Source organism: Bombina bombina, chromosome 5, assembly GCF_027579735.1.
Source record: "Bombina bombina isolate aBomBom1 chromosome 5, aBomBom1.pri, whole genome shotgun sequence".
NCBI classification, from domain to species: domain Eukaryota; kingdom Metazoa; phylum Chordata; class Amphibia; order Anura; family Bombinatoridae; genus Bombina; species Bombina bombina.
In genome coordinates, this window is record NC_069503.1 from 537,210,482 (window position 1) to 537,235,524 (window position 25,043).

At 37.8% G+C, this 25,043-nt stretch overlaps 1 protein-coding gene across 3 annotated transcripts in view; it reads left to right on the top strand.

Annotated features, from left to right (window-relative positions):
• PLEKHG4B (pleckstrin homology and RhoGEF domain containing G4B) overlaps positions 1–25,043 on the top strand; it is a 199,485-nt gene that overhangs the window by 153,233 nt on the left and 21,209 nt on the right. For 2 of the 3 annotated variants that reach the window (XM_053714470.1, XM_053714472.1), the window contains exons 12-16: positions 1,782–1,904; positions 10,401–10,565; positions 13,738–14,624; positions 18,058–18,310; positions 19,843–19,932. In XM_053714470.1, coding sequence (XP_053570445.1) covers positions 1,782–1,904; positions 10,401–10,565; positions 13,738–14,624; positions 18,058–18,310; positions 19,843–19,932 — 1,518 coding nt within the window. The remainder of the gene's footprint in view (positions 1–1,781; positions 1,905–10,400; positions 10,566–13,737; positions 14,625–18,057; positions 18,311–19,842; positions 19,933–25,043) is intronic. The other variant, XM_053714471.1, reaches the window with a different exon arrangement.

Sequence of the window (25,043 nt, forward strand, 5' to 3'; positions counted from 1 at the left end):
TCATGTAATAATAGTGGCTTCATATAACACATGTAAATATGTTATATTGGGTACCAGATTCATTTCCTCTTAAAGGGATACTAAACCCAATTTTTTTCTTTCATGATTCAGATAGAGTATGCAATTTTTAGCAACTTTCTAATTTACTCCTATTCCGTTTCGTTCATTGGCTTTTTTTATTTAAAAAACAGGAATGTAAGCTTAGGAGCTGGCCCATTTTAAGTTCAGCACCCTGGATAGCACTTGCTTATTGGTGGCAACATTAAGCCACCAATAAGCAAGCGTAACCCAGTTTCTAAACCAAAAATGAGCAGTCTCCTAAGCTTTACATTCCTGCTTTATAAATAAAGATATCAAGAGAACGAAGAAAAATTGATAATAGGAGTAAATTAGAAAGTTGTTTAAAATTGCATGCTCTATCTGAATCATGAAAGAAAAAAATTTGGGTTTAGTATCCCTTTCACTTGCATTAACACTAACCTCAAACCTATCACCGCAATAAACTGTCAATTCTATCCAACCACAATTAATGTTAACCATTGCAACTAACAGGGAATGTGACCCAAAACCACAATAAATTCCAAAAGCTGAAGCACCACAACCAAGATACCACCTCTAACATTTTTTTAACGTCTCTCAGCACATTCTTCTCAACCTATTGCTGTGATATATATACCATGTTAACCACAGAGATAAGCCCTAATAAAATCTATGGGGCCTATTTATTAAGGTGCGAGCAGACATGAGCCGATATAGCGGATCATGTCCGCTGCACATCGATAAATGCCGACTCCATACGCAGTCGGGATTTATCATTGCACGTGCAATTCTTGTGAACTGCTGGTGCAATGCCGCCCCCTGCAGATTCGCAGTCAATTGGCTGCTAGCAGGGGGTGTCAATCAACCCAATCGTCAGAGCAGGCAGACAGGTTATGGAGCAGCAGTCTTTAGACCGCTGCTTCATAACTTCTGTTTCTTGCGAGCCTGAAGGCTCGCCGGAAACAAAGGGCCTCAAACTCCATACGGAGCTTGATAAATATGCCCCTATGTCTAACATATGTCTGAGTTTTCCAAAATACAATAGGTAACTGTTTTGAGGCAATGATTTTGATTTTTCACGTGTTGAGTGGACATCGCTACCAGAAATGTTTGTGCAATCCCGCCCCCTACTCACTGATGACCAATCGTCGGCTAGCTGGGGCTGTCCATCATTCCGATCGTATCTTATAGGGATTAATTCAATCCTTCACCTTTTAGGTAGCGGAGAGGTGCTTCTTAACTTCCGTTTCATGCAAGCGTGAAACGACGGGCCTCAGAAGCAGCATCTGCTGCTTAGTAAATGGATCCCAATATCTTCAAAACATGATTCCAAATTTTTGACTAGTTAAATCTCTTGCCGGGTCAATAAGAGAATATGGTCTAAATAAATATAAATATTAGTAGCTTTCTGTGGTATAGTTCTAACCCTGTGAATTAATTACAATTAATATTAATGGGTAACCTGACATGACCCCCTCCCCCACAGCTTATAGCCCCCTTTATATCTTATTACCCACTCAAAAAAACTGAACAATTATGAGATACCATCTCTCACACTAGCATGTATTTCCTGTTATTTACAATACCAATTCAATATGTTTTAAGGGAACCTTTTTCATGCAATAAATATTAGCTGTTCTTTCATATGCATAATAGAAACTGTTTGAGCTTAGTAAAAATGATAGGTTACAATTTGAAACGTCTTCATATGGTGTATTCTGTATGTAATCTTTTTTTTTTAGATTAAGCTTTGGTTTGAGACTGAAAAGCACACATTTCTTGCCCCTTTGGATGATGAGACACTGTCTTTAGAGGTTTTAAAGACAAAACAAGAGCAATACAAAGCTTTTAATGACACAGTAGTGGTAAGTAGCCTGGAAAAAAGAATGTTAGCAGAAATGTTCTGCAATCCATTAAAGGGACAGTCTACACCAGAATTTTTATTGTCTAAAAAGATAGATAATCCCTTAATTACCCATTCCCCAGTTTTGCACAACTAACACAGTTATATAAATACACGTTTTACCTCTGTGATTACCTTGTATCTAATCCTCTGCCAACTGCCCGCTTATTTCAGTTATTTTGACAGACATCCATTTTAGCCAATCAGGGCTGGCTCACCTGAACTCCACATGCGTGAGCACAGTGTTATCTATATGACACACATGAACTAACACCCTCTAGTGGTGAAAAACTGTCAAAATACCCTGAGAGAAGAGGCGGCCTTCAAGGGCTAAGAAATTTGCATATGAACCTTCTAGGTTTAGCTTTCAACTAAGAATACTAAAAGAAAAAAGAAAATTTGAAAATTGTTTAAAATTACATTCTCTATCTGAATCATGAAAGTTTATTTTGGACTAGACTGTCCCTTTAAACTAACAGCATTTTACATGGAACAGTCAGAACCAGTTGTTGAATGTGTGTCCTAGAGTTACCTAATCCTAATTTAATGTTGTATAAAACTTTAACAAGATGTTCTTTTTGCATTTAAATGGACATTCCAGCCAAAATTAGAATCCACATGCATTTCCGTTTTCAATATAAGCAGTTTTGTAATATAAATGTATTAACAAAAATGCTTCTAATAAAAGATATAGCTGTTTCAAATGTGTATTTAAGTATGCACCGTGCACCAGCATTCTGAACACAGCACTTGCTCAGAGCGCCTAAGGTGCTTGTACCATCTGGTAATGACTCAATTTGTCAATTGCTGACATGATATAAGCCCCACTGGTCCTCTGAGCAGCTGCAGTATTTCAAATGCTGGTGCACTGAGAATATCTAGCTATGCTTCACATGCACGTGCCTAGAAAAACGTTAACACTAAAACAGTGATAACTTTTACTAGAAGCTTTTTCTCTTGTTAAGTGTGTTCAGTCCACGGGTCATCCATTACTTATGGGATATATTCTCCTTCCCAACAGGAAGTTGCAAGAGGATCACCCAAGCAGAGCTGCTATATAGCTCCTCCCCTCACATGTCATATCCAGTCATTCTCTTGCTACCCTCAACAAAGAAGGAGGTCGCGAGAGGAGCTGGAGTTTTTACTTATCTATTCTTCAATCAAAAGTTTGTTATTTTAAATGGCACCGGAGTGTGCTGTTTTTCTATCTCAGGCAGTATTTGGAAGAAGAAACTGCCTGCGTTTTTTTCTATGATCTTAGCAGGCGTAACTAAGATCCACTGGCTGTTCTCGACATTCTGAGGAGTGGGGTAACTTCAGAAACTGGGGATAGCATGCGGGGTCCTCCGCAAATGAGGTATGTGCAGTACTTTATTTTCTGGGAATGGAATTGACTAAGAAAATACTGCTGTTACCGTATGATGTAAGTACAGCCTTAAATGCAGTAGTGGCAACTGGTATCAGGCTGATAAATGTATGCGCAGTCGAGTTATTTTCTAGGGACTAGAATTTGACTGAGAAAATACTGTTAAAACTGAAATAATACTTAAGCCTTATCTGCAGTGGTAGCGACTGGTAGCAGGCTTAGTGATAACTTTGCATGACACTGGAAAATGTTGTTTTTTAATAAAACGTTTACTGGCATGTTATTCGTTTTTGTGAGGTACTTTGGTGATAAATCTCTTTGGGCATGATTTTTTTCCACATGGCCAACATATTTTTCTGCATGGAAACCGTTATATCAGGGCTCCCACTGTTGTGATAGGGGAGGGACCTTGTTTTAGCGCCTTGTTGCGCAGTTAAAATTCTAGCACAGTCTTCCTGCTTCTTCCTCCTTGATCCAGGACGTCTCTGGAGAGCTCAGGGGTCTGCAAAATTCATTTGTGAGGGAGGTAATCAGTCACAGCAGATCTGTGACAGTGTGCTTGACTGTGATTAAAAGCGTTAAATCTTAATTGATATCTGTTTTATCCGTTTTGGGTATTGAGGGGTTAATCATCCTTTTGCTAATGGGTGCAATCCTCTGCTAATAATACACTTCTTGTTAAGAATTGTTTAATTATATCTGTATTTTTGAAGCGCTGCAGCGTTTTTTATATTGCTTGTAAACTTATTGAAAGTGATTTCCAAGCTTGCTAGTTTCATTGCTAAGTCTGTTTAAACATGTCTGATTCAGAGGAAACTGTTTGTTCATCATGTTCAAAAGCCAATGTGGAGCCCAATAGAACGATGTGTACCAATTGTATTGATATTGCTTTGAATAAAAGTCAATCTGTACCGTTAAAAAAAGAAACTATCACCAGACAACGAGGGGGAAGTTATGCCGCCTAACTCTCCTCACGTGTCAGTACCTGCGTCTCCCGCTCGGGAGATGCGTAGGATTGAGACGCCAAGTACATCTAGGCCCTTACAAATCACTTTACATGATATGGCTAATGTTATGAAAGAAGTATTATATAATATGCCCGAATTAAGGGGCAAACGCGATAGCTCTGGGTTAAGGACAGAGCGCGCTGATGACACGAGAGCCATGTCTGATACTGCGTCACAATTTGCAGAACATGAGGATGGTGAGCTTCATTCTGTCGGTGACGGTTCTGATCCGGGGAGACCGGATTCAGAAATTTCAAATTTTAAATTTAAGCTTGAGAACCTCTGTGTGTTACTAGGGGAGGTATTAGCGGCTCTGAATGATTGCGACATTGTGGCAATTCCAGAGAAATTGTGTAGGTTGGATAGATACTATGCGGTACCGGTGTGTACTGACGTCTTTCCTATACCAAAAAGACTTACAGAAATTATTAGTAAGGAGTGGGATAGACCCGGTGTGCCTTTCTCCCCTCCCCCGATATTTAGAAAAATGTTCCCTATAGACGCCACCACACAAGACTTATGGCAGACGGTCCCTAAGGTGGAGGGAGCAGTTTCTACGTTAGCCAAGCGTACCACTATCCCGGTGGAGGATAGCTGTGCTTTCTCAGATCCAATGGATAAAAAATTAGAGGGTTATCTTAAGAAAATGTTTGTTCAACAGGGTTTTATATTGCAGCCTCTTGCATGCATTGCGCCTGTCACGGCTGCAGCGGCATTCTGGTTTGAGTCTCTGGAAGAGGCGATTCGCACAGAGCCATTGGATGAGGCTTTGAGCAACGTTAGAACCCTTAAGCAAGCTAATGCGTTTGTTTCAGATGCCGTAGTACATCTAACCAAACTTACGGCTAAAAATTCCGGATTCGCCATACAGGCGCGCAGAGCGCTCTGGCTTAAATCCTGGTCAGCGGATGTAACTTCCAAGTCTAAGCTACTTAACATTCCTTTCAAAGGGCAGACCTTATTCGGGCCCGGCTTGAAGGAAATTATTGCTGACATTACAGGAGGTAAGGGCCACGCCCTTCCCCAGGACAGGGCCAAACCAAAGGCTAAACAGTCTAATTTTCGTGCCTTTCGTAACTTCAAGGCAGGAGCAGCATCGACTTCCTCCGCTCCAAAACAGGAAGGAACTACTGCTCGTTACAGACAGGGTTGGAAAGGCAACCAGTCATGGAACAAGGGCAAGCAGGGCAGAAAGCCTACTCCTGCCCCTAAGACAGCATGAAGACAGGGCCCCCTATCCGGAGACGGATTTAGTGGGGGGCAGACTTTCTCTCTTCGCCCAGGCTTGGGCAAGAGATGTGCAGGATCCCTGGACGTTAAAGATTATATCTCAGGGATACCTTCTGGATTTCAAAACCTCTCCTCCACAAGGGAGGTTCCATCTTTCAAGGTTATCGACAAACCTAGTAAAGAGAGAGGCATTTCTACAATGCGTGCAAGACCTCTTAATCATGGGAGTGATCCACTCAGTTCCACGATCGGAACAGGGACAAGGATTTTACTCAAATCTATTTGTGGTTCCCAAAAAAGAGGGAACCTTCAGACCAATCTTGGACTTAAAGATCTTAAACAAATTCCTAAGGGTACCATCGTTCAAGATGGAAACCATTCGAACCATCCTACCCATGATCCAAGAGGGTCAATATATGACCACAGTGGACTTAAAGGATGCTTACCTTCATATACCGATTCACAAAGATCATTATAGGTACCTAAGGTTTGCCTTTCTAGACAGGCATTACCAGTTTGTGGCTCTTCCCTTCGGGTTAGCCACGGCCCCGAGAATTTTTACGAAGGTTCTGGGCTCACTTCTGGCGGTACTAAGACCACGAGGCATAGCGGTGGCTCCGTACCTAGACGACATTCTGATACAAGCGTCAAGTTTTCAGAATGCAAAGTCTCATACAGAGATAGTTCTAGCATTTCTGAGGTCGCATGGGTGGAAAGTGAACGTGGAAAAGAGTTCTCTGTTACCACTCACAAGGGTTCCTTTTCTAGGGACTCTTATAGATTCTGTAGAGATGAAGATTTACCTGACGGAGTCCAGGTTATCAAAGATTCTCAATGCTTGCCGTGTCCTTCATTCCGCTCCAAGCCCATCAGTAGCTCAGTGCATGGAGGTAATCGGCTTAATGGTCGCGGCAATGGACATAGTGCCATTTGCGCGCCTGCATCTCAGACCGCTGCAACTCTATGCATGCTCAGTCAATGGAACGGGGATTACTCAGATCTGTCCCCTTTGCTAAATCTGGACCAGGAGACCAGAGATTCTCTTCTCTGGTGGTTGTCACCGGTTCATCTGTCCAAAGGAATGACCTTTCGCAGACCAGATTGGACGATTGTAACAACGGATGCCAGCCTTCTAGGCTGGGGAGCAGTCTGGAATTCCCTGAAGGCTCAGGGATCGTGGACTCAGGAGATGAAACTCCTTCCAATAAACATTCTAGAATTAAGAGCAATATTCAATGCTCTTCTAGCTTGGCCTCAGTTAGCAAAACTGAGGTTCATCAGATTTCAGTCGGACAATATCACGACTGTGGCTTACATCAATCATCAAGGGGGAACCAGGAGTTCCCTAGCGATGTTGGAAGTCTCGAAGATAATTCGCTGGGCAGAGTCTCACTCTTGCCACCTGTCAGCGATTTACATCCCGGGCGTAGAGAACTGGGAGGCGGATTTCCTAAGTCGCCAGACTTTTCATCCGGGAGAGTGGGAACTTCACCCGAAGGTATTTGCTCAACTGATTCGTCGTTGGGGCAAACCGGATCTGGATCTCATGGCATCTCGCCAAAACGCGAAGCTTCCTTGTTACGGATCCAGGTCCAGGGACCCGGGAGCGGTGCTGGTAGATGCATTAGCAGCCCCTTGGGTTTTCAACATAGCTTATGTGTTTCCACCATTTCCGTTGCTACCTCGACTGATTGCCAGGACCAAACAGGAGAGGGCATTGGTAATTCTGATAGCGCCTGCGTGGCCACGCAGGACCTGGTATGCAGACCTAGTGGACATGTCGTCCTGTCCACCATGGTCTCTTCCTCTGAGGCAGGACCTTCTAATTCAGGGTCCTTTCAACCATCCAAACCTAATTTCTCTGAGGCTGACTGCCTGGAAATTGAACGCTTGATTCTATCAAAGCGTGGGTTTTCGGATTCGGTTATTGATACATTAATACAGGCTCGGAAACCTTTGACCAGAAAAATTTACCATAAGATATGGCGTAAATATTTATATTGGTGCGAATCCAAGAGTTACTCATGGAGTAAGGTTAGGATTCCTAGAATATTGGCTTTTCTACAAGAGGGTTTAGAAAAGGGTTTATCCGCTAGTTCGCTAAAGGGACAGATTTCAGCTCTGTCCATTCTTTTACACAAACGTCTGGCAGAGAATCCAGACGTCCAGGCCTTTTGTCAGGCTTTGGCTAGAATTAAGCCTGTGTTTAAAGCTGTTGCTCCTCCGTGGAGCTTAAACTTGGTTCTTAAAGTTCTTCAGGGTGTTCCGTTTGAACACCTTCATTCCATTGATATTAAGCTTTTATCTTGGAAAGTTTTGTTTTTGATGGCTATTTCCTCGGCTTGAAGAGTCTCTGAGTTATCTGCCTTACATTGTGATTCTCCTTATCTGATCTTTCATTCAGACAAGGTAGTACTGCGTACTAAACCTGGGTTTTTGCCTAAGGTTGTTTCTAACAGGAATATCAATCAAGAGATTGTTGTTCCATCATTATGCCCTAATCCTTCTTCTAAGAAGGAACGTCTTTTGCATAATCTGGACGTGGTCCGTGCTCTGAAGTTCTACTTACAGGCAACTAAAGATTTTAGACAAACTTCTTCTCTGTTTGTCATTTACTCTGGACAGAGGAGAGGTCAAAAGGCTTCGGCTACCTCTCTCTCTTTTTGGCTTCGTAGCATAATACGTTTAGCCTATGAGACTGCTGGACAGCAGCCTCCTGAAAGAATTACAGCTCATTCCACTAGAGCTGTGGCTTCCACCTGGGCCTTTAAGAATGAGGCCTCTGTTGAACAGATTTGCAAGGCTGCAACTTGGTCTTCACTTCATACTTTTTCCAAATTTTACAAATTTGACACTTTCGCTTCTTCGGAGGCTGGTTTTGGGAGAAAGGTTCTACAGGCAGTGGTTCCTTCTGTTTAATGTTCCTGCCTTGTCCCTCCCATCATCCGTGTACTTAGCTTTGGTATGGGTATCCCATAAGTAATGGATGACCCGTGGACTGAACACACTTAACAAGAGAAAACATAATTTATGCTTACCTGATAAATGTATTTCTCTTGTAGTGTGTTCAGTCCACGGCCCGCCCTGTCTTTTTAAGGCAGGTTCTAAATTTTAAAATTATAACTCCAGTCACCACTGCACCTTATAGTTTCTCCTTTCTCGTCTTGTTTCGGTCGAATGACTGGATATGACATGTGAGGGGAGGAGCTATATAGCAGCTCTGCTTGGGTGATCCTCTTGCAACTTCCTGTTGGGAAGGAGAATATATCCCATAAGTAATGGATGACCCGTGGACTGAACACACTACAAGAGAAATAAATTTATCAGGTAAGTATAAATTATGTTTTTTTCCTAATACATGTATATTGCAAAGATGTTTCTATCCCAAGATGTAATTCTTCTATGTGCATTTATATTTTGACCGGAATGTCCCTTTGAGGACCATTTAATGCATTAGAATTGCCTAATCAACAATTTTAAACAACATTCCAAATTACTTCTATTATCTAATTTGCTTCATTCTTTAAGTATCTTTTGTTGAAGAAATAGCTATGCACATGGGTGAGCCAATCACACAAGGTATCTATGTGCAGCCACCAATCAGCAGCTACCGAGCCTATCTAGATATGCCTTTCAGCAAAGGATATCAAGAGAATTAAGCAAATAAGATAATAGAAGTAAATTAGAAAGTTGTTTAGAATTGTATGCTCTTTCTAAATCATGAAATAAGAAATGTGGGTTTAATGTCCCTTTATATAACTCAAATAATATTTTATGATATATTAAGATACCATCATCTGCAACAAACTTCGGCATTGCAGTGTCGTACAATCACTTAAAGGGATATGAAACTTTAACATTTTCTTTTGTGATTCAGACACAGCATGCCATTTTAAAAATGTTTTTAATTTACTTCTATTATCAAATTTGCTTTTGTTCTCATGATATTCTGTGTTGAAGAGCTACGTAAGTAGGCATTTGGCGCACTACATGGCAGGAAATAGTGCTAGCATCTAGTGCTCTTGCAATTTGCAAATGGATAACATTCTCGCAAAAGTGCTGCCATATAGTGCTCCGGAAATGGGCTGACTCCTAAGCAAACCTCTCTGATTTTTAACAAACGATACCAACAGAACAAAGAATTTTTTTTAATTAATTAGTAAATTAGAAAGTTGTTTAAAATTGCATGCTCTATCTGAATAATGAAAGAAAAAAATTGGGTTTGATATCCCTTTAAATATACTTAGTTCCATGTAAACTCATGTACTGCACTGTAAATACACTCCTGACCTTTGCCTTTTAGGTGGACTAAGGAAAAATACCATATACTTGGAATAATGCAGTTTAAGGGCATCACCATTTTGTTTAAAATTTTATATTAAAGGACCATTAAACTTTGCATTTCAAAAACACATAATATGTTTCATTATTGAAAATGAAACAATATTACAATATACATCCATTATTTATTTTGCTTCCTTTTGCTGTAAAATTGTACTTGTTCCACTTTCTCACAGGGAGGCTTTGGTTTATACTTTTAGCTAATTTATCTCTGTATATTTTTTTTTTTACCCCCTTCTTCCCTCATATTCTCTGTACTCATCTAGGGGGATTATCAGCTTTGCATCAACAGTCATGACAGGAAAATCATTCTTTGCAAAAGCAGTGGGCATACTAGATAGTTTAGGTGTTAACATTGGTGTGTATATATATATATATATATATATATTTATATATACTGTATATATATGGGGTTTTTTATGATCCCTGTCACCATTGATTATTTTCTTCTGCATTTAGGAAATATATATAACAAGAATATTTTATATAAATCCAGCTTTTCTGTCTTACGCAGCTAAATTGTGAAAAAGGATTTCAGTTAATGGATGAAAGTAAGTCTCAGAACCCAGAGGGATATTTTCAGAATTTCAAAACTTATCTTGATGGAATTAAAGCTCAAACCGAAAAGCGAAAAACTGAACTGGAAATATTGCTCAATTTGTATGAATTTTATGAGACGGTGAGAGAATTTAACTACATAAATTGATTGTAAAGTCCTTGCACTCATTATGTTGTTTCTTGCATAAATCACATATTTAGACAAGAATGTTTAAAAGTGTAAAACATCTGTTTCCTGAGGTGGAGATATGTTGTTTTCTAACTTTTGCTGACTGCTGTTAAACTGTTCACTCGAGATCTTAGTATGGAATAATTTGTACCTTAAAATATATTTAACATTGTTTTATTTCAATATCATCAAAGTGCAAATATATGTCACTCTTGAATTGTTTCACCTATGAATAGTTTTCAATTATTAATGATAAATATATTCCTTATTACTTGGTCTAGATTATGCTATAAGGTTAATAATACTATGGGGCCGATTTATCAAATGCCGGATGGACATGATTCGCTGCAGCGAATCATGTCTGCACGGCATCGCTAAATACGCTGTCAGCATTTAACATTGCACAAGCATTTCTGGCCAATAGGCCGCTAGCAGGGGTGGCAATCATCCCGATCGTGACGGATCGGGATGATTTCAGTCCGCCACCGCTGCTTCTCAATTTATCAAAGGAAAAGCTCTAATGGTACTACTTGTTGTGTAGTCAGGAATTCCCCAGTAACCTAAATGTCTTATTGTACTATTAGATTATTGTACGAGAGATATACATTTTGCTTTTTGAGAAAGCCAGTCAGTGGCGAAACATGTCAGGGGACAGGAGGGAATCTCTGTAGATTTTAATGTGCAATGAGCTGCTGGTAAATCCGCTTAACACAAACCAACATTGATAATAATATTCTAAGTGGGCACGCTGCGAATGTATGCGCGTGCGCACTGTTAACTTATAACTAGGTGTGTTGGAGTGTGTAGCGTTTTATATCTATAGATGTCTATGTTTGCAAGCAGTCTCATGAGCAGTATTGCAATGAGAGCAGTTACACATGGAGCCACCGAATGCAGCATATACTATTCTAATGATTACATTTGTCTCTTCAATGGTAGCAGTGAATATAACCGAATGTATTTAAACAGTTGCCATTTAAAGAGCCTCATTTTGATATTGCAGACAGATTAGCTTTGCAACCAATATAATAAGGTTATTAATTAACTCTGCTGTTCTGGGATACGAGATATTCTACCTCTATTTAGCAACATAATTATTGCGCTCATGTGTATTTCACAAACAAGCAGACTTGCTTAAAACCACATTTATTTACAGGCCATGGTTTAAAACCCACAGCCTAGGGGGCCGATTTATTAAATTGCAAGCGGACATGCTATAATGTAGCGTATTATGTCCGCTGCACATTGATAAATGCCAACAGCATACGCTGTCAGCATTTATCATTGCCCAAGCAGTTCTTGGGGGTAGATTGCAGCGTCCGCTGCTTGGTAAATCTACCCCATGCCTATAGTTACATCTTTTCTGGAGAGGGCAGTTTATTAAAGGGGCAGTAAACACCACATGTATTTCATGCACCTCCCCTCTAATTGTGGGTTTTGCAATTTTGGAACCTAGGTTTCACTGCAGGTATCTGAAGGAGAGTTGCTGCACGTATGCAAACTTGTCAGCACTGGAATGTAGTGAAAGACAGAGTTCAACATAACGGTACCCATGACTAGAGGGAGGCATAAAGCAGTTTTTAGCGGTTACATTTGGCAGGTGTGGGGTGTAAGAAAAGAAACAACACTTAAAAGTGCCTTTACATTGCAGTCTATGGGGAACTGTGTGTTCTCTGTAAATATATATGTATATACTTATATAGATTTATATTTATGTGTTAATATGTGTATATACACATATTAACACATAAATATATATGTATATAAGCATATACATATATATTTAAATCTGCTGCCCATCGATGTGCGACTTACCCCCTTCGCTGCGCTAGGTTCTCATACCGTGTCTCATGGCATGAGAACGAGGCTCCCATTGGAGCCTATGGAAGCACGCTTTCGAGGTTTGGGTCGCGTTTGCAATGCACCTAACTTGTAATACCAGTGCACATTTGCGTGCACTGGTATTACTAAGTGGAGCGCAAATATCACCCTCGCGAAAGTGATATTTTGCTCTCCCCTTGCATTCTGGCCCTAAGTGTGTAATGTCCTTTTAAAGGGACAGTAAACGTACCAAATAATGTTATATAATTCTGCACACAGTGCAGAATTATATAACATTAGCTTAGCGCCAGGTTTCTAAAACAAAGGGCTGCATAGATATTTACCTAAGAAAATTACTTTAACAGAACGCCGCTCCTTGCTCTACTGAGCAGGTCTGTTTTTTTCAGAAGCGCTTCGTGGCATGCTGTCTATTCACAGCCGGCCCGACCGTGCCATTAAACTCAATCTAGCTCGCTCCCGCTACCAGACCAGAGCGGCTCAGTAGAGCAAGGAGCGGCGTTCTGTAAAAGTCATTTTCTTAGGTAAATATCTATGCAGCCCTTTGTTTTATAAAGCTAGCGCTAAGCTATGTGCAGAATTATATAACATTATTTGGCGGGTTTACTGGCCCTTTAAAAATAAAAAAAAACTAGATCTATGTGAGCTAATTAAACAGTTATAAAAGTATTCTTGTAAGTAGACATTAGCCCCTTTACAGAACTGCCCCCCCTTATACCTTACATCTTATCAGAACTAGATGCCCGGACCCTTATATAACCGCCCATAATATCCTTCCTATTTATATTCTTTTTATTAAAAACTATAGATTATCAGCATTCTGATAGGATGGCTTACTTTCATTATAAAGCTCTTCTGATTGGTTAACCAGTATACTATGTATGTATTGGATATTAAAAGCAGCCTTTTCAAACAAATTGTTATACATGAAGGACATTAGTATATTATCTTGCTCAGATGCTTTAAGAATATGTATTTGTCACAGTATAAAAAAGCATCTAATTTGTAAAGTTACCTGATACTATTCATTGCCAGGTGTGTATGTATCAAGTAATGCAAATTTAAAAATCAAGGGAACTATCAGGGACAAGTACCTGTTGCATGGAAAAATATTGGATATATTATAATCATCTACTGTAGTTCTAGGATCTTAGATAGGAGTTTCAGGAGGTTACCATTGGATTCCATTATTTTTGATGGGACATTCTATTATTATCTAGTAATGTTATGTGAAAAAGTTCAAACTGTAAAATAATGTAGCTGTTCCCTTTTTGTTTCACCCCAGGCAAATAAATGGATGGTGCATTGTAATGACTATCTAAAGCAATTGACTACAGAGGTAAAATACACACCTTCTGCAATTCAGGACTTACAAATGTATCACCAAGAAGCCAAAAAAGTTTCTGCTGAAAATTTTCACAAGGTTAATGAGATGGTTCTGAGCCTTGCAAGTGAAAAAGAACTTAAACAGTGGAATATCCTGTGGTTAAAATGTCAACAAACAAGGCACTGTTTAGAAGATGCACTGCAAGAGGCGCACAAATCCTCTTATAAGAATAATTTACTAAGAACAGTTGACAATGCTTCCATAAAAATTGACTTGAAAGTTGAAAATGGTTCATCTCTGAGCATCTCTGATTTTGGGAATGACTTAAACGGTATTGGTTTTAATAATAATAACAACAATATTCCTTTAATTCATCAAGAAAGAGACAGTCTTTTGCCAGGGGGGGTGTTAAATGAAATAAAAACAAATCAACGTATAGATTTGCACTCACAATATAATGAGGTATTGTGTTCTCAGGATGCCTCTTTCCTGCTAAGACGCGAAGAGGTTCTGAAAGACATTGACCAGTGTGGATCAGTCTCCTGTTATTCAGAACCTGTTCGCTCTCCAACTTCTCGTCATAAAAAACATCCACTTAAAAAACTTCTAAAGAAAACACAAAGCTTTGAATTTTCTCAACCTGAAAGTATTCACAGTGACATTCATCGACATGTCTATACAGGAGTACACATCAAGGGACTAGAAATTGCTGGTAGTGTTTCATCTGAAAGGTCCCATTTTCACAAATTTCATAGCAAAAGTCCACAAATGACCAGAAATAGAAGTTTGTCATCACCGTCACACATGCATTTGCATGCAGAAGAACAGCGAACAAGAGGCAGAAGGTTAGTATAGGTAACTGTAGTACTATACATTTTTGTATTTCTATGCTTCTATGACTTCTGCACCACAAGAAACATAACACATTTGAGTTGAAATACATATATAATTCTTTGACCGCTTATTTTTTAAGCATGGATCTATAATATAAAACATATTGCAGCAAATTAATAGAACTACAATGTACCGTTGTGTATCTATCTACAAATGATTAGCTTATTTGACAACATATTTTAATTACACACATAGATAATGAATATATTTTGAAAACAAAAATTAATTGATTAATGTTAATGGATTAAATATGTATCTGTGCATTTGAAGATTTAACATTTCTTTGAGTTCATAGTGTACATTTTTTATCCTTAATGTAATCTGTATATAAAACCCAAATTAGTGCATCATGCATCTCATGGTGTAACTTGACAACTCCCATACACTTTAGAACAGGGCTTGATGAGTACCAGGCCTCAGGTCACAGTTGTCACTTTTGCACCTTCTTCCTCTTATAATGATGTGAGCATCTTTTTTCTCTTCTCAGTAGACTTGTGCACGGCGGAAAAATTTGTTTTGATTCATTTCAGATCGATTCGGATGTTTTCGAATTTCGTTTTCGGATTGATTAAAATACATTAGTTTCATATTTATTCGGATTCAAATAAATTCGGATGTATTCGGTTCGGATTCGATTAGTAAATTCGGAAGTTCGGTATGTGTGGGATGTGCTGTGTATTAGACTACTATTATGTACTGTAATATTAGGTGTAACCCATAGCAGAGTGATATGACCTAATATATTGTACAATAACTAGTGTAATTGTGATTAGTCCATGGCCATCCGAATGTAACAAATAAATCCAAACTAATTCGGATATATTCGGTAGTTTCGGTGCTACGGTAATTCAGAAATTTGAATCGATCCAAAGCTCCGAATTTGACGAATTCGTCCGAATTTCGATTAGAAACGAAACGCACATGTTACTTCTCAGCACCAATTCTAAGTTACCATACAAACAGTACCCAAGCAATACATAACTGTGGGAGATGTCACTGCAGTGGAGCAGCTGAGAGGGGGGTGCCTTATTTATGTGACAGATATAAATAGTGTGTGCTAAGAAGGGATGACTAGGAATAAGCCAGTAATAGCTTACAAATTTACCTTATTGGTTCTTACTGCACTGGCCTTGCCAACCCTTCCTTCCAGACCACCACTACAAGTTAACCCTAAAAACGACTTCTCCCCCATCATTGCCTACTACATCATATCTGATTTGGTGAGCAATCATAGCCCCCTCATGACCTCTCTAGAGCAATATTTATTACCCAATCAGCATTCAAGGAACCGATTACATGACCCCACCATAAATTAAAGATGCCATTAACCAATAGACCTAGAACCAAATGGACCCTTTTCTAAATAACTCCCTTCTAAAATGAAAAGGGTAGCTCAGGTTTGTGAGGTCCTTTACCTTGCTCCTGGATTGGATAAACAATTAGGATTATTATTTGGAGGGGTCTCTGTCAGAATTGAATCTTGCTTTTCTGATTGGTAAAACAATCAGAAAAATGGTTGGACGCAAATCTGATATTGAGCCATCCCACCCCAATACTAATAGGTAAATAAATTGAAACTTGAATGTGAAGGAAGAAAATCTGACTAGGCCCAAACTGGAAAGGCCCAACATGCACCCATTTACTGCACTTAGAATAAACAGGCAATGAATGAACCAAAGTTAAGGTAGGGAAATATCATACATTGAGAGTTAAAGGACCAGTAAATACAGTAGATTTGCATAAACAACAAATGCATGATTGATAACAAGACAATGCAATAGCACTTCGTCTGAACTTCAAATGAGTAGTAGATTTTTTTTTTTACAAATTTAAAAGTTATGTCTATTTCCACTCCTCCTGTACCATGTGACAGCCATCAGCCAATCATAAATGCATATATGTATGTTCTGTGAATTCTTGCACATGCTTAGTAGGAGCTGGTGACTCAAAAAGTGTAAATATAAAAAGACTGTGCACATTTTGTTAATGGAAGTAAATTGGAAAGTTGTTTTAAATTGCCTGGTCTATCTGCATCATGAAAGTTTAATTTGAGTTGAGTGTCCCTTTAAGTCTTTTTTAAAGGGCCACTAAACCCGAAATCTTTCTTTCATGATTCAGATAGAGAATAGAAATTTAAACAACATTACAATTTACTTCCATTATTTATTTTGCTTCATTTTTAAAATATCCTTAGTTGAAGAAAAAGAAATGCACATGGTGAGCCAATCACACAAGGCTTCTATGTGCAGCAACCAATCAGCAGCTAGTAAGCATATCTAGATATGCTTTTCATCAAAGAATATCAAGAGAATAAAACAAATTAGATAATATAAGTAAATTAGAAAGATGTTTTAAATTGCATTCTCTTTCTAAATCATAAAAGAAAAAATGTGGGTGGCATGTCCCTTTAAGTCTTGTTAAAACCATATATTTTTTAACCTTCTATTTTTAGTGCTCTCTTGCCATGGGACAACAATGTTTTCTAAGAACAGCTTTAACTTCTGTGTTTCGGTTCTTGGCCTTTTTTCACATTACACATTTTGATTGTGCTATTTCTATATATGTCTCCTCTTTCATCACATCTAACAATAATTTTTGTCAAGATATATTTCTTTCTACACTACATCCATGAGTGGAGAGAGGTGTGGGGCTCCCGCTCATAGCTACTTTGTTGCATACCAGTTACTTGCTTCAGCTGTCTGAGTGGCACTAATACAGATAACATACCCCATTGTGTCACACAGCAGTTATTTAACACCTTGATTGTCCCTGTGTGTTTTGGATTATCAAGGGTTAAATTACAGGTGTGTGTGTTCCAGGCAGTAAATAAATTGTTTTACTTTTATCTGTGTTAGATTTAGATATTTGTTTAATTTTTTTCAGTTCTTATAAGCAAGTATGTCTTTTATGAACTCTCCCCTCCAGATATTGAACATCAAAAAAGCTGTAAAAACAGACAAAAGTGCAGTACAAATCAGTGCAAACATTATTCCCCATGCACAATATACAAATCAACTTACAGTGAACAATGGTCTACAGAGTAGTTACAGAGAACTATAATGCCCAGAATCCACTTATGCACTTCTGTTAGTAGCACCAGTCGGAGAACTGGCCTGGCTCCTAAACTTTAAATAAATTGACAAGTACCAAACTGCAGATCCATCTCCAATGAATCCTATATAATCACTCTCACCCCAGTCTTAAAATTACATAAAGCCACACCACTGTATAGTGTGATCAAACCTCGCAAGTATCACAAAATGATCTGTCTTGAAAATGTGTTATTCTCTTTTTTAGGAGTTATATTTATATAAAGTACATTTAGCTTTGCCAGGATGCTCTAAAAAATATTAGAAATTATTTAAACCTTTTTTTGCTTTTTAGCAGCAAACTCCATCATATCATGGATGAAATGATCACTACAGAAAGAGAGTATGTGAGATCCTTAGGATACATAATTGACAACTATTTCCCAGAAATGGAGAGATTAGACCTGCCTCAAGATTTAAGAGGCAAACGGAATATTATTTTTGGAAATTTGGAGAAACTTTATGATTTTCACAGCCAGTATTTCTTAAAGGAGTTGGATCACTGTATAGACTGTCCCTTAAGAGTCAGCAACTGCTTCCTGAAACATGTAGGTATTTTTCCCAGGAAAAAAAAATGTTTTTGCCTTTTATTATAGAAACTAGAAATAATTGCCAAGGAAAACTATTTTTTTTCATGTAAGTGTATACTTGAGATGTGTTTATTATAATTTGTATTTTCATGGGAAAAAATAATACTGGTCCACATAATTTAATCTATCTTACCTTTAGATTTAACTGAACTAGGCTCGGGATCATGCACATATTTGAGCACGATGTGGCAGCAGTGTTTGTAACAATGTTATAGATATAGTGCTGAAGTCACATGCACACTCCTAAGCTTACCTCAGTATTTTCATAAGGAAAGATGTTACATTTTAACAAAGACCAAGATAAAGAGGTCAGTTTGATATTAGAAGTAAACTTGATTTTTTTATACACTCTACCTGAATCATGAAAGTTAAATTTTGACTACCATGCCACTTTAGTCACTTATTCAGTTTGAAATTTGTTTTTGGAGTAGTCATCTATATATCGGTATATATATCAGTTCCTTTACTTTTAACTTTAAAGGGATATGAAACAGTGCTCCTTTAGTAAAAATGAATATGCTAAATCAAAGCAAACATTAAAAGAAACATATTGTGTAAAGAACAGCAAACAACTTACTTGATGAGAGAGCTGACAGGTTGGTAATTTTAAGTTGCATTTCATTTCTCCTGAGCATGGACAAATCTGTCTTCCAGTCTCTCTAGTTTTCACTGAAATGTATGATATCAAGCTAGATATGTTTTGCTGTAGAGATCACAGCCCCCTTTTAGGGCTGTGGCAGGAAGTAATAGACATGGAAAATAAAAAATTAATGATAAAATCCTTTTAAAATGATGAATAATACAATTATTGCAATTATTTATATTTCTTAGTGTTTTTTATTGCTGCAATGAAACTGACTGTTTTATATACCAGAGAAGCAGTGATATTGTTTCTTCTTTTGTATTTTATATGTTTCATCATCCAGTTAGTATTCAAGCCCTTCCAATTATTCATGATGTAATATGATGCATGTACTATGTGCTGCATTCAGGATTTGGTTATAAAAGTAGTCATGTTTACTGTGAAATCATGGTATTGAACGAATCATTGTTTCAAGCACATATGTGACCCCTTTTGGCTCAGTGGTTATGTTCACCCTCAGACAATAGCTCTGTAGCTGATGTTAACTATATATTTGACCTCATTGCAAGGTTTAAACACACATTACTGTTCATGCAGTAGTGCAATAATAAATACAAATGGTTATGTGTAAAAAATATCTGCTTTGCTCCCATTTTAGAACAAAAGCCTTATTTATTTTCCCAATTATTAAGGCATAATGTTGGATTTGTTTTCTAAATTCTACTGTTTTTATAATATGTTGAATCCTCATGCTACAATATGACTCCTGTATTCATCAAGTTATTTTTTGTTTTATATGCATTTGTTTATTAACAGTTTTTAGTACTCTATGTGAGGAAACAATATATAGATTTTTAGCTCTTAAAACTTTTTTTAAATCTCATTAAACTTTTCATATCTTTCTCAGGAAGAACAGTTTGGAATGTATGCTTTGTACAGCAAGAATAAACCCCAATCAGACACTTTGCTTATAAGTCATGGGAATGCTTTCTTTAAGGTAATTATATGGTTTCTTTACTACATTTTTTTATCATTTGCTTTTAGCCAGCTAGATTCTATTTTAAAAATACTTCTTTTAACAGTAAGTACTGTATTTTGTTCAGGACACTGACATTTATTAACATTAAAATATATACTGTAATTCAAAGCTTTATTACACAGGTAATGAACACATTTACTCAGACCTCCCAACCGTCCCTATTTGAGAGGGACAGTCCCTAACTGAGCTTTCTCCCGGTGTCCCACTGAGAAAACCATATGTCTCTATTTGCAGAATTTCCCTTAGCCCTGCCTTAGATCACCCTGCCATGCCCACAAAAAAAATTAGATACACCCACAGTCCCGCCTACAAAACGTATACTGACTCTTTCAACCTCCTGAGTCCCTAATACCTAGACACATATGTTGGGAGGTTTGCCTTTTTGAGAGTATCGCGTGTCCAAATTTGTGACAACCTTCTGGAGGAATGAAAATCTCTAGTGCTTTTTAAATTTAAAAATTAATGCTTAATTGCTGATAACATGGATTCAAAAGGAAAATAAGCACCACTATTGCAGCCAATAAAGCCAGGGATTATGGTGGTCACTCAGAGGCAGCATATGCTATAGGTTCACCAACCATGTTTTAATAAGATTTTTAAATATTCCAATACACATCTTATCATAAAGTACATCTTATATATAACATTAGCATATTTTGTATCTAAAAAGACTTAGAGCAGCCGAGCACATCTTAAAACATCTTCAAAATATTTTAGTCAAGAGATACAAGGGATTAGTGCATCTTGGTCAGGTAAGTTTAAATAGGAAAACATTTGAGCCTAGCTTACTAGAGGAGAAAAATCCAAAATACCACTTTAAAATTAAGCGCATTTTGTTACCTAAAGTAAATGATTATTGCTTGCTAGTTTGTGTTACAAAACATGTGCAAATACAGTGTGTGTGTGTATAATATATGTGTGTATAAAATATATATGCGTGTGTATAATATGTGTGTGCATAATATATATATACATACATATATACACACATATATATATATATATATATATATATATATATATATATATATATATATATATACACATACATATACACACACACACACACAGTGTTCTCCCTTGGACGTTTTTAGTATAAAGTCATGCAAAAAGAAAGTACACCCTCTTTGAATTCTATGGTTTTACGTATCAGGACATAATAACAATCATCTTGTCTATAGCAGGTCTTAATATTAGGTAAATACAACCTCAGATGTACAACAACACATGACATATTACACTGTGTCATGATTTATTTTACAAAAATAAAGCCAAAATGGAAAAAAACTAAGTACACCCTTAATGCTTCATAGGAATTAAGAGGCTAAGTAGCAGCCAGGTGCTGCTAATCAAATGCCCTTCATTTATTGATCATCAGCAAGTGTGACCACCTCTATAAAAGCCGAAGTTTTAGCAGTTTGCTGGTCTAGAGCATTCAGGTGTGTGTTATTACAATGCCTAGGAGGAAAGACATTAGCAATGATCGTAGAGAAGCAATTGTTGCTGCCCATCAATTTAGGAAGGGTTATAAGGCCATTTGTCATTTCCAAACAATTTAAAGTCCATCATTCTACAGTGAGAAAGATTATTCACAAGTGGAAAACATTCAAGACAGTTGCTAATCTTCCCAGGAGTGGACGTCCCAGCAAATTCAGACCATGCAATGCTCATAGTAATTGCAAAAAAAAACAAGAGTTACATCTCAGACTCTACAGGCCTCAGCATGTTAAATGTTAAAGTTCATGACAGTACAATTAGAAAAAAGACTGAAAAAGTATGGTTTGTATGGAACGGCTGCCAGGAGAAAGCCTATTCTCTCTAAAAAGAACATGGCAGTACCGCTTAGGTCTGCAAAGTTGCATCTGAACAAACCACAAGACTTCTGGAACAATGTCCTTTGGACAGATGAGACCAAAGTGAGGATGTTTGGCCATAATGCACAGCACCGCGTTTGGTGAAAACCAAACACAGCATATCAGCAAAAACACCTTATACCAGCTGTCAACCATTAACTCCTCTGTATACCAATGTATTGTAGAGTTAAATGTGAGGCCATCTGTCCAACAGCTGATGCTTGGCCAACATTGGGTCCCAATGATCCCAAGCACACCAGCAAATCTACAACAGAATGTCTGAAAAAGAAAAGAATCAAAGGTGTGGCAGTGACCCAGTCAAAGTCCAGACCTCAACCTGATTGAAATGCTGTGGCGGGACCTTGAGAGAGCTGTAAATAAACGAATGCCCGCAAACCTCAATGAACTGAAGCAACTTTGTAAAGAAGAGTGGGCCAAAAACGATGTGAGAGATTGATTACACAGAAAATTATTACTTCAAGTTATTGCTGCTAAAGGTGGTTCTACAAGCTTTTGAATCATAAGGTGTACTTCGTTTTTCACACATGGCTTCTCCATTTTGGCTTTATTTTTGTTAAATAAATCATGACACGGTGTAATATGTCATGTGTTGTTTGGTTATCTGAGGTTGTATTTCCCTAATTTTGAGACCTGCTAAGGACCAGATGATTGTTATTATGTCCTGCTACATAAAACCATAGAATTCAAAGAGGGTGTACTATCATTTTCGCATGACTGTGTGTGTATTTTATATATATATATATATATATATATATATATATATATATATATATATATATATAAACAAATAAATCACTGAATTGATATCCAGGATTGCTGCAGTCAATTTATCGTTTCTATATCCATACTGTCTTGGTGAGACAGTGACAGCGCGCACCCTGCTAACTACAAAGGTCTTAGTGCTGGGACTTTCCTATTTCGTGTATATATATATATATATATATATATATGTGTGTGTGTGTGCAATATATATGTGTGTGTATAATATATATGTATGTGTGTGTGAGTAATATATATATACTGTATATATATATATATATATATATATATATATGTGTGTGTGTGTGTATAATATATATATATGTATGTGTGCGTGTAGTATACTATATATGTGTGTTTGTGTGTGTATAATATATATATATATATATATATATTTGTGTGTATATAATATATATATGTGTGTGTGTGTATAAAATATGTGTGTGTGTGTATAACATAAATGTGTGCATACCCCCGATTCGCGGGACAGTCCCGATTTTAGGGGTCTGTCCCGCTGTCCCGGGTTGCTAGCCATCTGTCCCGCATTGCCCCATGCATTAAAAAAAAAAAAAATTAAATTCTATTGGGCCCATACTCAGAAGCAGCTTTTTCTCTCCCAGGGTTATATACCTGTTAGATTCCCAGTGTAAAATAAATGGTGTGTGGGTTAAGCAGGAGTAAGAAGGCTGTATACCCTCTGACCTCAGGTAATAGTGACCTCTAACCTACCTCTGGTAGTGATGACGTCTAACCCCTGGTGATAATACTAGCATGCCTTCAGTTTTATACGATGAGCTGTGTTAACACCAGAGTAACAAACAGTGGCAGCCTCAGACTGCCAGCTAATGTGCTTGCCAACCCCAGGACCCCATACAATTAATTACAGATACCCATATATGATGTAGTGTGTGTGTATATCTGTATCTATAAGTGTGTGTGTGTGTATCTGCATGTATAAATGTATGCTATGTAGTGTGTGTGTATCTACATGTATAAGTGTAAGCTATGTAGTGTGTGTGTATCTGTATGTATAAGTGTGTGTGTGTGTATCTGTATGTATAAGTGTATGCTATGTAGTGTGTGTGTCTGCATGTATAAATGTAAGCTATGTAGTGTGTGTGTGTATCTGTATGTATAAGTGTATATCTGCATGTTTAAGTGTATACTATGTAGTGTGTGTGTATCTGCATGTGTAAGTGTATACTATGTAGTGTGTGTGTGTATCTGCTTGCATAAGTGTAAACTATGTAGTGTTTGTGTGTATCTGCATGTATAAGTGTATGCTATGTAGTGTGTGTGTGTGTGTGTGTGTATCTGCATGTGTAAGTGTATGCTATGTAGTGTGTGTGTGTGTATATGCATGTGTAAGTATATACTATGTAGTGTGTGTGTATCTGCATGTATAAGTGTAAGCTATGTAGTGTGTGTGTATCTGCATGTGTAAGTGAATGCTATGTAGTGTGTGTATCTGCCTGTATAAGTGTTTGATATGTAGTGTATGTGTGTGTGTGTGTGTGTGTGTGTGTATCTGCCTGTATAAGTGTATGATATGTAGTGTGTGTGTGTGTGTGTGTGTGTGTATCTGCATGTGTAAGTGTATGCTATGTAGTGTGTGTGTATCTGCATGTGTAATTGTAAGCTATGTAGTATGTGTATCTGCATGTATAAGTGTATTCTGTGTAGTGTGTGCATGTGTATCTGCATGTATAAGTGTATGCTATGTAGTGTGTATCTGCATATGTAAGTGTATGCTATGTAGTGTGTGTGTATCTGCATGTTTGAGTGTATGCTATGTAGTGTGTGTGTATCTGCATGTGTAAGTGTATGCTATGTAGTGTGTTACTGTGCATTTTTGCTGACTTTAAAAATATTTAGCACTGTCTCTGCAAAGGTTAATTAAATACAGAGCTCACACAGCTATACCAGTGGTTTAAGCTTGTGTTTGATTTGCTGCCTTAGAGTATTAAAAGATATGACTTTATTTAGAATTTTATTTATATTACTTTGGTCTTATGATTTTTTTTAACCCCCGTTCCTGCCCACCCCATTTAAATTTTTTGCCTGGGGGGGGGGGTTGTGGGGGGGCCTGTCCCTCTTTTGAATTTTGAAATGTTTAGAGAGATATGTGTGTGTAAAGGTATGTACGTCAGAAATGTTTTATGCTTAACCCCTTAATGACCAAGAACCTACAGGGTATGTCCTACAAAAAATGTCAGTTAACGACCAAGGATGTACACTGTACGTTCTTAGGGGTTTGAAGCGGTGAAAGCGATCAGAAGTGGAAGCAATCCTGATCGCTTCCAGCCGCTTTCATGGTATTGCAGTGATGTTTCGATATTGAGGCATCCTGCAATACCATTTTTTTACACACCGATGCAGAGAGAGACACTCTGTGGCCAACTCTGCACCGGTAGCAACGGTGCTGATCGTTGGTGG